The sequence below is a fragment of the Balaenoptera borealis genome (assembly GCF_965194805.1).
Source record: "Balaenoptera borealis genome assembly, chromosome: 7".
NCBI lineage: Eukaryota > Metazoa > Chordata > Mammalia > Artiodactyla > Balaenopteridae > Balaenoptera > Balaenoptera borealis.
Window position 1 is genome coordinate 85,695,968 of NC_138864.1, and position 13,282 is coordinate 85,709,249.

The 13,282-nt window shown below is 42.8% G+C and overlaps 1 protein-coding gene and 1 pseudogene across 3 annotated transcripts in view; one reads left to right on the top strand and one right to left on the bottom strand.

Moving 5' to 3' along the window:
• LOC309632218 (small ribosomal subunit protein eS6 pseudogene) overlaps positions 1-13,282 on the bottom strand; it is a 260,166-nt pseudogene that overhangs the window by 106,312 nt on the left and 140,572 nt on the right. The window lies entirely within an intron of this gene.
• LOC309632214 (uncharacterized protein) lies at positions 2,202-13,207 on the top strand. 2 transcript variants are annotated; one of them, XR_014246791.1, is made up of 2 exons: positions 2,202-5,211; positions 6,306-13,207. XR_014246791.1 is itself a non-coding variant. In XM_082399489.1 (2 exons), coding segments are annotated over exons 1-2 (870 nt in total). In that variant the 5' UTR covers positions 2,202-2,289; the 3' UTR covers positions 6,308-13,207. The 2 variants fall into 2 exon arrangements, 1 of the variants encoding a protein (XP_082255615.1); XM_082399489.1 differs by having other exon boundaries at positions 2,202-3,157.

Here is a 13,282-nt window from a genome sequence, read left to right on the forward strand (position 1 = left end):
GGGTTCCTCTGAGGATTTGAACTCAGACTTCTGCATCCATCCTGATCTTGCAGTCTGTCAATAACAGTTCAGATTTCCCTACCCCACTGAGTTCCCATGGAGTTTTGTTTTTTTTTTAATATTTATTTATTTGGTTGCGCTGGGTCTTAGTTGCAGCAGGAGGGCTCCTTAGTTGTGGCGTACGAACACTCAGTTGTGGCATGCATGTGGGATCTAGTTCTGTGACCAGAGACAGAACCTGGGCCCCCCCTACATTGGGAGTGCGGAGTCTTAACTACTGCTCCACCAGGGAAGTCCCTCCCATGGAGTTTTGATTTTTTGAGTTTGTGCTCCTGTAAGCTGTGAATGTATTCACATGTCTCTCTGTGTTGTGGTAGCAGTTTTCCCTGTAACTACATTGCTGTGAATGATCTGAGAATTCTTGATTCTTGTTCAGCTTTTTACTTTGGTAGGACTGAGTGACTTCCAAGCTTCTAGAATATCCAGAATTATGAAGCCTACCATCTTTTAAATATTAATTGGACATGCAGTACACTGTGCTGTAGAATTAAAATAGCTGAATTAGTTCTTTTCTTGGGTAAATGTTTCCCTTTTCTTTGCCTCCATTTCGTCTTTTGTATGATAAGCAGAATTAGAGGTTTCTTTTTGCCATTGGCCAACATCTCCCCATTTCCCAACCATCTAGCAACCACCCCGGCAACCACCATTCTACTGTTTCTGTGATACCATCTTTTCTAGATTTTACATAAAAGTAATCATACAGCATCTGCCTTTCTCTGTCCAACTGATTTCTCTTGGCAAAATGCCGCAAGGTCCAGCAGTTGTTGAAAATGGCAGGATTCCATTTTTAAAATGTTTTGGGGGAGGGGATATGGGAATATATGTATACATATAGCTGATTCACTTTGTTATACAGCAGAAACTAACACAACATTGTAAAGCAATTATACTCCAATAAAGATTAAAAAAAAAAAAAAAAAGATTAGGGAAAGGGAGGGTGTTCCAGAAAACGAAAGAGAAGTTTTCAAAGTTGGCTTAGTGGAGGAATGCGCCTATGGCTAGAGCCTTGGTGGACCACCTACACTTTAATGGATGTAATGAGATGATACAGTGGGAAACTAGATAATGAGGTGCTTTATGCCATCCTAAGGTCATTGTCCCTCATTATCCTGACAGGCCACGATAAGCCATTCAAATACTGTAACTGAAGTGAGGATCACAGATTGTTCAGAAAGATTGTTCTGGAAGCAAAATGGATTACAGACCTGTGAGATGTGTGGGAGATGGGTTAAGAAAGTTGTTAGTAGTTATTCATGTAAGAACTTGGGGAGGACTTTAAGACCTTTGCTTTGGTAACAGAAGACTAAGTGGTAGTCCTGTGGTGGATTTGAACAGTTGTGGCTGTACAGGTGTGGTGTGTACTGGCTGAATGTTGTGACCAGCTGCAGGAGACAAAATGGCTATCCCTTTCTCTTTCTAGGTTTCACAAATGGAAGTCTGTATTTTTCATATCCTGTGGTGCTCAATGAGTATCCTGGTTTCCTTGTCCCTCAATCCCCGTTGCCCACTACTCTTAACCGACGACCCATAGTCCCTGTGTTTTATAACACGGCACAATTCCGACAATATGGTGGCTATTGGGAAAAAATGAAAACAAAGGACACACAAACAGAAACTGAACCTCAACAGGCTGAAAACTTGAATGAAAAACAAGATGTGCGCTCAGAAGGCGACAGCCCTGATGTAGGAAGGGTGACCAGTATCCCTACAATTACATCAAAAGAAACTATGCCATTGTATGATGTGGCTTATGGTAAAGCCATGCCAGGGAACGAGGTGCAGCACAATGGGATTTCACAAAGTTCCTGTGAAAGTAGAGGTGTGCTCTGTAACCCTCGTGAGGGTAGAGACCGCATGAACTTGAGTGAAGAAAAGAAGGTATATGCAGCTGTTTCCCAAAACTCACCACCTCCAGCTGACAGAGATGAGATCCAGAATAGCCTGAACTCAAAATTGTACCAGTCTACTGGAGATATCAACAAGCTTCATCAGGAAAGGCCACTCTGTGCCAGCACGGAAGCAGTTAAAGACCCGAGCCTACATTCAGAATCTCAGAAACTCCTTACTGTAGGGGAAAGTATGCCAGAGAACAGTAGTGGGAGCCATGGCTCCCCTGAAAATGTGGGTGGAGAGGAAGAGGTAGAGAGCAGTAGCTACCCTAAGGGGGGTGTTCCATCCCCTATCTGGTTGGCCCAGTTCAACAAAGTAGGTCAGGCCACCCAATGCGATATGGGTTGGTGGTATGAGGTACAGTCTGAGAATTCCCCTGAGTCTTCACCAGAAAGTGGTAGAAAGGGAGCAGAGCAGATGTCAGTGGGGAGCAGGAACCAGGATGAAGTTGATGAGGTAGAGAACAATGGCTGCGAGGGGCGCGTTCCCTCCCCTACCTGGTTGGCCCAGTTTACCAAAGTAGATGAGGGTATACAGTGCAACATGAGTTGGTATGAAGCACAGGTAGAGAAATCCCCCCAGCAAATGCCCTCCAGAGATGAAGGGACCTCACCAGACTGCAAAACCAAGGGGTCATGGAAAAAGCCAGTCACAAATAGGAAATTAAGTACAGACAAAGATGAAGTGATGGTGAATGATGAGATTGGGGAGGTGCATAAAGAGAAAAGGTGTGCAGAGATTAAAAAGACTGTGAAAGGCAGGAAGCTGAAAGACCTGAGCAGCTTCTCAAATGTTAAGACAGCCTATTTGTTGAAGAAAAGCACTGCCTTGACCATTGTGCTTCCTGAGGATTCAGAAGACTCTGAGTTGGAAGTTGAAGGTGTAATGGATGAGGTAGAATGCCTCCTTGAAGAAGTGAGTCCACAGGGCCCTCTGACATCTTCCAAAGGAAGGTCTTATCGGAAGGCTGGAAGGATAATGAGGATGCCACCTGAGTGCTCTGTCCCTCCCCAACTTATGGTCTGGCCCACCAGAAGTAAGTACAAGTTATTACAAGCTGGTGGTGAATATGAGCGCATCCCTGTGGTTTACCAGTTGAAACAACAGGATGGCTATGAAAGCACTGGTGTCAGGCTCCAAAGCAAATACACCATGGCCAAGCAAGAGGGACTGCAGTCCAGGAGAGCCTCTCACAAATCATTGGAATGTAAGTGACTAGGGGGTTCATATACTATTTGGTTGTCTGTTTTGGTTCCCTACCAGGTGAATCAATAGCACTTTTTCATTTTGAAAGTATGTTGTCACTTAAACTGTACTGCTCACATTCATAGGATTTGCAAAGGGAATCCCAAGTTAGAATTCCTGCATTCTAGGAAATTGCAGTGTAATTTGAAACAAAGTTTCTCTAGTAGAAGATGATAGAAAGCTGGGTGATAGCGGTAAGGAGAGTTGGGCTGAGATAGTCAGGAGGACATCAGTCTAGCTGGATTGCTGAGAATGGGCAGTCCATGTGGAGGCAGAGAATTTCGACACAGTTTTAAGTTCTGTGGTTTGGAGATAAAGAGGAGCAAGTTTGGAGTGGGAATGGAGACAGTAGCGTGAGCTCAGGCAGGATTTCTCTCGAGACTATCCTGCCAGAGGGAAGACTTGTGAGGAATTGGGAAATAGGCCAAGGAGAATGGGGTAAAGTAGTAGTGTTTCTCTTCACTTGTAGATTTTTATCCTGTAGGCAATAAGGGGCTAATCCAGATTGAGTAGAGAAATGAGACAAAGAAATGTGCTTTGTCTTCCACCGGTAGTATTTAAGAGTAGGAATTAGAGTGGAGAGTGCCTATATGGATGAAAGCCATAAAGTCAGTTTTACTCAATAAAAAGTATTGTAATTCAACAAAACCAAGTGGTGAGGATCCTAACTCACATGGGAGTAAATAGACATGTAAGAGGGCTAGCACAATTGAATCTTAAAAAACAAACAAACTGGAATTTGAACTTGAGTACATCGAAAAAAATGGTAACATCCATGGAAAAGAGTTAACTTGGGAAGAGAAGTTGTTTTGCTTTGCTGTGTGGGTTATGGTGGGAGGGGCATAAAATGGTGAGATTGAGGGACTAGACTAGCAGCCTCCCCACACCTGGTTGCAGCTTGAGTTTGGACCATCCTATGACTGGTGGGGGCACAGCTGACAGGAGTGGGGAGGGAGGGAGGGCCCGAAGGAGAGCTTTGGGAGATGATTACCTCTGGGGTGCAAAGTATGAAGCAAAGCAGGTAAGTGAAGAATGGGATGCATAAGGGCCCCAGGGAAGTTTAAATAAGTTCCAGTCTTAGTCCTAAAACCTTTAGACTGAAGAAATATTTAAGCCTACCATTTCCACTTAAAAGTCAGGGTATTGTTAGATTTTAAACTCTTGGCTATTGTCACTTTGATTCATGCTCAGTGATTTGGAGGGGATTTTGTAAAACACACGTTGCCTTTACAATATAAGCAGGGTTTTTTGGCTTTGATAAGTTAGTCCTTGCTTGCAAAAGGGCAAGAAATGATATGGGCCACTGTGCTTAGAGACCCCTCATGCATAAGAGGTGGCAGCATTTTGTAAACTTCAGAATGAATGTGAGCATTCCAGATGTGAGCCCTTGTTTTTAACGTCTAACATTGTAAAATCAATAGTTAAATTAAAACACCAGCCATAATACTGTTGGTCTTCTCAGTCTTATTTGCCTCTGTATTCCCGTGTCATGTCATTGCCCATCAGAGCGTGTATGAGTCTTTTTCTATCTTGGGAAATGACACTGGTTATAAATTTACTCCCCTCACCACCCCTCACCGCCCCTCCCCTTTTAATACTGTAGCTTAGTAGTTTTCAGCACTTTCTCCTTTGACCACGTCTGAAAGAACGTCTCACTGAGTTTTCCTGTGAAGAAGTTAATGGGAACTTCAGTTTACTCCAGGTTACACAGTCAAGATTTTAATTTTCATGCTGAAGGCTCTCTTCTCTAGATTGTCTATTATTTTTGCCAAATGTATTTTTTACTGCCAGGAACAATAGAATGGCATAGAGTTGTATCGTGAAAAATAGGTCATTTTCTTGAGCGATGTGTTTTTGAATTGTTTTTTCCCTTTGGTTTTGAAGCCACTTGGATTGTTTAATGTATGAATCCCTTCCCTCAGGTAACTATGAGAGCTAAAACCAAGGTACCTTACAAAGTACCAGAGATTTGAGGCAGATGCTATAAAGTTTAGGAAATACCCAGCAGCTCTAGAGGTTGGTATCTATCCTGTGTCCAGTTTGTCTTATGATTTGCTTTTTGGATTTTGTTTGGGGTTTCCTACTTGGTGCCTGTTCTGCCCTCCAAAGCTAACACTGCTTATGGTAGATGACAAATGGCAGTGTTCTAACTGGGTAACAGACATACCTTGTAAGACCCTAGCTTACAAGACTGGAACCAAAGTTTTTCAATTCTGTGGAAGTTGTTATTATTTAATTTATAATTTATTTTTATAGAATTTTAAAGGTTACTTTCCATTTACAGTTATTACAAAATATTGGCTATATTCCCCATGTTGTACAATACATCCTTGAGCCCTGTGGAATGTTATTTTTATCCTAGTTTTCACATTTAATTCCTGATGCTGTTAATGGTAGTATATTGTGGATTATATGGGATTTTTTAAGTTTCCTGGTGGCTTCACCCTTAGTGTACTAGTTTAGAGCTGGGTAATGGAAGCTTAGCATCTCCCTTTAGGAGCCAGTAGCTTGACAGGCTTCCCTTCACACTGAGTGTTGGCATTGGGTAACCCTGCCTCACCTCAACCCCTAGTCCTGGAGCAGTGGATTGATGGCCTTTTTATTTTATTTTGTAAATACATTTATTTATTTTTGGCTGCGTTGGGTCTTAGTTGCCGTGCGTGGGCTTTCTCTAGTTACGGTGTGTGGGCTTCTCATTGCGGTGGCTTCTCTTGTTGTGGAGCACGGGCTCTAGGTGCACGGGCTTCAGTAGTTGTGGCACGCGGGCTCAGTAGTTGTGGCTTGTGGGCTCTAGAGCACAGGCTCAGTAGTTGTGGCGCACAGGCTTAGTTGCTCTGCGGCATGTGGGATCTTCCCGGATCAGGGCTCGAACCCGTGTCCCCTGCATTGGCAGGTGGATTCTTAACCACTGCGCCACCGGGGAAGTCCCTAATGGCCTTTTAAAGGTCATTTCTGCCCTGCAGCGGTCATAAAGGGAAGAATGATAACTAAGCTCAGGCGAAATGTCAAGACCTTTGGCTTTATCCTAAAAATGGAAACTAAAGTTATTGGTAATGATTCTCTATATCACATCTGTTTCACAACTGTATTATTCCATTGTGATTTCATAGGAAACAAATTGCTGAGTTCCAGCTTCAAGGAAGAGCTAAATATTGCATCATCATGATGGATTAGAAAATGTGATCTCTTTCTTGATTTGAACTACTGAAGTTATACCAACAAACAAGAAAATGTGACATTGTAAAGCCTTTGGAATTAAAAGTTGTAAAACAGCAAGTAAGTTGAATTGCAAAAGTGTGTGATTCTGAAGCATTTTCTTCCCCTCTCAAAGTGGCCACAACACTCACGACAACACCAGTAGAATTGGATCATTCATGAATAGTTCTGTCTTGTCATCTCCAGGGACTTTGGGATAAGGAGAAAAGGATGGTGGAGTTGAGGACAGAATAAAAAGATTTAAGCATTCCCCATAAAGAGGAACTATCCTGGGGAATAGAGAGGATGCTGACTCATTGTTTATTAACTCAGGCCAGGCACATAGCCGGTCCCTGATAGATATGTGGAAGGGTATGTTGTCACATGTTCTTTACTAGCATCTAGTGTCTATTCCTAGAAACAAAGGAAGCTTTAGGCAAGTAAGACTTCTTTATACTCAGACCCTAGGACCTGGATGGTCAATGTGTGGAACCAATCTCCCAATAAATGGTGCAGATTAGGTCTGACTAGGTACCCAAAAGGTTTGTGTGGTTGAAGACAGCTAGGTTTTTTGAAAGAAGGTGGCATGGCAGAATTCATGGTTTTCCAGGTGTGGGAGACAACGGGAGTGCCACCAGGAATGTCTTTGGTCATTATGGGGATACATGGTTGGGACTGGCCAATGTTCCGAGTTAAGCTGTATGAGCATATCCTTGATGTGCTTATAACTCCCTATACTAAACCAGTACTTCTAGCTGGTGTAATAAGAATGTAAAAAGTGATAGAAATGAGCAGAGACAAGCAAAAGATAGTGTTTGCAAAGCCGGTCTTATTAGAAGGTCTATGACTGCCTAACTAACTCCTACTTCAGACCTGCTTTAAGTAACATCTGGAAAGTGGTTCTGGCCTGTATCCCCACCCATTGCTGGATAAGGTGACCCTCATGTGTCATCAGTGCACTGTTACCACTTTCATAACGTGACAAATGAAATGCAGTAGCTGTCAGTCTCCTGACTATACTGTACATTTCTGGCTGATATTGATTTGCTGTATAATCAATAATATCCTCATTAAGTAGTTGTATAGAGACTGCCATTTAGTGTACAGTATTTAATGGATAGCTTAGTTTTAACTTAAGATTAACCCATTTTGCACTGTGGTCCCTGTCTCCACTAGCATTCCAAGCCCATCAGAAGACAACTGAACTACAGAGGTAGTTCAAGATAGGAATCCTGGAGATAGGAATGCAATGGTTGGGGTAACGAAGGATTGGGTAGGAAGGGTACGGTAAGCTTCCTTTGCAGATCCTGACACCAGCAGTATGTCTTACGATTTAACTCAGTTCTGACACTCTCTGCCTGGAAATAGCATCAGATTCTACGTGGTAAGGGCTCAGTCGTATAGGACTGTGCCACCGCCCCCCACCCCAGCTTCAGATTCTACTCAAAAGCCAGGTTTCACCTGTGCTTTTGACACACTGGCTATAGATCGGAGGTCTCGTAACCCCCCGTTTGGGTTCGATTAATGTGCTATATTACTGGTTTATTATAAAAGGCTGTAACTCAGGAACGGCCTGATGGAAGAGATGCATAGGGCAAAGTAGGTGGGAAGGGGCACAGAGCTTCTACACCCTCTGCTTGCGGAGCACTCTCCCAGAACCTCCATGTGTTCACCAACCCAGAAGCTCTCTGAACCCCCACCTTGGGTTTTTATGGAGGCTCCGTCACATGGGCATGATTGATTAAATCATCGGCCATTGGTGACTGTTTCAACCTCCAGTCCCTCTCCTATTTCCCCAGTCAGGGGGTGGGACTGAAATTTCCAACTCTATTCAGTTAGGTTTTCCTGGCAACCAGCACCTCCCCCCATCTTTAGGTACTTTTCAGAAGTCACCTTATGAACATACACCTAGTTGTGAATAACAAGACACCCATTTCACCTTTCAGGCTCTGTCATGAACTGAGGACAAGAGACCAAATATAACAAAAGATGCTCCCATTGCTCTTGCCATGCATGACATTCCAAGGGTTTTGGGAGCTGTGGGCCAGAAACTGTGGACAAAGGCCAAGTATATCTGAGAAACATATTTTGGTCATATGAGTGATCAAATATATATTATAAATCACAATATTGAAGAATGAGAAATAGGAAACAACTGAATTGCGATAGAGGAATGGTCAAATGAGTCATAACACCTTCAAACCAAGGAATTCTGTGGCCATTTAAAGCTTGTGGTATATATGGTATATACAGACAGCTCATGCAGCTCAATATCAAAAAACAGCCCAGGCTTCCCTGGTGGCGCAGTGGTTAAGAATCCGCCTGCCAATGCAAGGGACACAGGTTCGAGCCCTGGTCCGGGGGGATCCCACATGATGCGGAGTGGCTGGGCCTGTGCGCCACAACTACTGAGCCTGTGCTCGAGTCTGTGAGCCACAACTACTGAGCCCACGTGCCACGGCTGGTGAGGCCCACGCGCCTAGAGCCCGTGCTCCGCAACGGGAGAGGCCACCGCAATGAGAGGCCTGTGCACTGCAGGGAAGGGTGGCCCCCGCTCGCCGCAACTAGAAAAAAGAAGGCCCGTGTGCAGCAGCAAAGACCCAACACAGCCGAAAATAAATAAATTTAAAACAAACAAACAAAACAAAACAAAAAAACCCAGCCCAATCAAAAACTGGGTTGAAGATCTAAATAGACATTCCTCCAAAGAAGACACACAGATAGCCAAAAAGCACATGAAAAGATGCTCAACGTTACTAATTATTGCAGAAATGAAAATTAAAACTACAATGAGGTATCACCTCACACCAGTCAGAATGGCCATTATCAAAAAGTCTACAAACAATAAATGCTGGAGGGGGTGTGGAGAAAAGGAAACCCTCCTACACTGTTGGTGGGAATGTAAATTGGTACAGCCACTATGGAGAACAGTATGGAGGTTCCCTAAAAAACTAAAAATAGAACTACCATACGACCCAGCAATCCCACTCCTGGGCATATATCTGGAGTAAACTGTAATTACAAAAGATACATGCACCCCAGTGTTTCATTGCAGCACTATTTACAGTAACCAAGACATGGAAGCAACCTAAATATCCATCACAGATGATGGATAAAGAAGATGTGGTACATATATACAATGGACTATTACTCAGCCATTAAAAAGAATGAAATAATGCCATTTGTAGTAACATGGAAGAACCTAGAGATTATCATACTAAGTAAGTTAGAGAAAGACAAATATCATATGATATCACTTATATGTGGAATCTAAAAAAAATGATACAAATGAACTTATTTACAAAGCAGAAACAGACTTAAAAAAACAAACTTATGGTTACCAAAGGGGAAAGGTGGGGGGGAGGGGTAAATTAGGAGTTTGGGATTAACATATACACACTATTACATATAAAATAGATAATCAACAAGGACCTACTGTATAGCACGGGGGACTCTACTTAATATTCTGTAATAACCTAAATGGGGAAAGAACCTGAAAAAGAATAGGTATATGTATATGTATAATTGAATTACTTTGCTGTACACCTGAAACTAACATAACATTGTAAATCAACTGTACTCCAATATAAAATAAAAATTAAAAAAAAATAAAGCTTGTGGTAAGCAGTTTGCCAAGGTATAGTAAGTGAAACCAAGTCATAGAACAATATTCATAGTGTTCTTCAGTTTTTACAATAAAATAACCCTGTGCCTATGTGTTTGGTAATGCATTTTTTAAAAGATCTGGAAGGCTATATCAAACCATTATAAGTAGACTCTCACTTTTTATAATGGCCCTGAATGGGGAACTTTTTATGAGCATGTATTAATTTTATAATTTTAAAATAATTTTTAAATGCTGGGGGCAACATAGCAGTCAAAAAGAGTCTGAAGACGGGAAATGTGATAATGAAAGGAGGAAGATGCCCGAGAAAGCAGGAAGAGATGTTGATGATAGCATAAGTAGTAGCAGGAGTAGCTAGTATTCATTTAGCAAGTGAAATGTGCCAAAATGTGTCCTAAATGCTTTACAATACCAAGTCACTTGATTCTATGAGGTAAATATTATCAGTCAAGGAAATGAAGGCATAGAGAGGTCACACACCTTGCCCAATCTGAGAGCTCATGAATGGTGCAGCTGGGATTCAAAACCAGGTTGTCTGAATTCAGAGGCAGTGCTTTTATTAATCACTGACCTCTACTGCTGGCTGACAGGTGGGGTCCAGAGCACAGGTGGAGGAAGAGAGAAACCTGACTGAACTGTTAATTAGTTTTCTGTTGTTGCATAACAAATTACCACAAACACAACGGCTTAAAAAAACCATTTAGTATCTCACATTCTGTAGGTCATAAGTGTGGGCAGGCTTAACTGGGTTCTCAGCTTAGCATCTCACAAGACCAAAATCAAGATGTCAGCAGGGTTGGGCTCACACCTGAGGCTCTAGTGAAGATTATGCCTCCAAGGTCATTGACGTTGGCAATATTGAGTTTTTTTGGCACTGAGACTGAGTTCCCCATTTCCTTGCTGGCTATTAGGGGCCTCTAATTAGTTTGCTGCACTCCTCACCTTGTAATCCTGACTTCATCTGTATCTGTCTGTAAGGTCAGCAGTGGCACGTGGAATCTCTCAACAGGCTTGAAATCTGAGTCCCTATACTGTGACCAGTTAGAGAAAACTCTGGAATTATAAAGGGCTCTTATGATTTGGTTAGGAACACCCACATAATTTCCCTTTCCTTGTGCTTGTAAAATTATCTAATCATCAGAGAAAAATTCATCATACTTAACACTCCCGGAGAATAGGGGGAAAATCCTGGGGCCATTTTAGAATTCTGCTTACCACAACTATGATGGATGGTGGGACGTCTTGGTGCAGGAAGGTCTGAGGGCTTGTAATGCCTTCCTGGATAGGACTTGAAAATGCTCAACTTGAAGGGAGATGTTTTGGGATGAAGATTTGAACAGGTGACTAGCAACCCAAAGTGTGCAACTAGTCAGCTTTATGGTGTAAGTTGAGTTTGGAGGTGACTTTAGGGGGGTACCAACTACATGGCTGTGTGATTTTTCTCTAGCAGTCTGGCTCAAGGTTCTTCTGAGAAAGAAGGCCAAAAGGACCACAGGTCAAGGGAGATGACAGGCTTAAGTAATGGACTTTAGAATCTAGGCCAGAAAGAGAAGATAGAGAAAAGCACAGTGAGGGAGTATGGACAGTTAATTTACAAAAGCTGCAGCGTATGGCCAGATTCCAGTTAAAGCAGGAAGGAATGCTCCAGTAAGAGGTTAAAGATATAGAGCAGTGGTTCTCCAAGTATGGTCCCCAGACCAACAGCCTTAGCATCATTTGGGGACTTGTTAGAGAGGAAAATTCCCAGGTCCACCTCAGAGTCAGAAACTCGAGAATTCTGGGAGCACAGGAATCTGTGTTTTAACAAGCACTCTAGTTGATTTTGACGTCCCAAAGGTTTGAGAATCATTGATGCAGATTCTTTCCTATTTTTAAAGAACATTTCATCCTGAATGGGACAGTAAGAAATTCCCTGAAGAGGCTGGGACTGGGTAGCAAACATTGTGAGACATATAGAAGAGGACAAATGGCCCATGTTGTGCATGCTGAGCTAGGATGCCAAGGATAAGTTTAGGGCATACCTAACTTAACTGGCCTCAGGATTTTCAGAAATAACACGCCCTGGTGATTCCAATCTGGACAATTGTGTTACTGAGGTACTATTCCAAGGGCGAGACCAGGAGGATTTATTGATTAGAGTAAGAGGTGGGTCCATTCTGGGCTTGGATTGGCTGTTCTTTAAAGAAGGGGGAATCCAACCCCCAGGGTAAGAGGTTGGAAATGGGAATAGAAAGTTCCCGGGACCCTGAAAACAGCAAGAGACATGCTGGATAGGTAAGGACACTTACCTGTGAGCAAGATCTAGCTCCATTTGCTTCAGCAAACCATAGGACTTACTTACTCTCCCATAGCTGCAGGCACCACCCTGATGGGTAAGCTGCTTCAGCTGTGGCACAAAGCTAGAAGAGCACAGGTGGGCCATGCTTACCAACAGGAAGAGGAAGGAAGTGAGGGATATATTTTGGGATGTGGGTAGCTGACCCTGAATAGTAATTCCCCTATAGTCTTAAAAATTTTTCTGAGTCAATTACTCTGGAAAAATCATAGGACTCGCGCAGTAAGATCCAAGCAAGTTAAATACAATGTAGCCACACAAGATTTTTCACTATTGTTATAGGAACCCCTCCCCACAGTCAACAAATCATCTCAGGTGATTATGAACACACTGTACCTGTGGTGCAGCAGCACAGGATGTACTTAATATTAAAATCAGTTTTAGGGTTTCCCTGGTGGCACAGTGGTTAAGAATCTGCCTGCCAATGCAGGGGACACGTGTTCAAGCCCTGGTCTGGGGAGATCCCACATGCCGCAGAGCAACTAAGCCCGTGTGCCACAACTGCTGAGCCTGCACTCTAGAGCCTGCAAGCCATAACTACTGAGCCCACGTGCCACAACTGCTGAGGCCCGCGTGCCTAGAGCCCATGCTCCGCAACAAGAGAAGCCACCGCACTGAGAAGCCCGCACACCGCAACGAACCCAATGCAGCCAAAAATAAATAAATAAAATAAATAAAAAAACAAGTTTTATACTGTTAAGTTAAAAAAATAACGTGCAGATGAATGTGTATAGCATTTGTGTTTAAAAAAAAAAAAAAGGCCCTCTGCTTGTCTGTGATGTATACAATATTCCTGGAAGACTTCACAAGAAACTGGTAAAATTGGTAGCCATTGGGAGAAGGAACTGGGAAGCTGGGGGAGAAAGGAAGTAGTAAGAGTTTTCATAAGTAAACCTTAGGTACCTTTTAAATCTGGAGCACATACATGCATG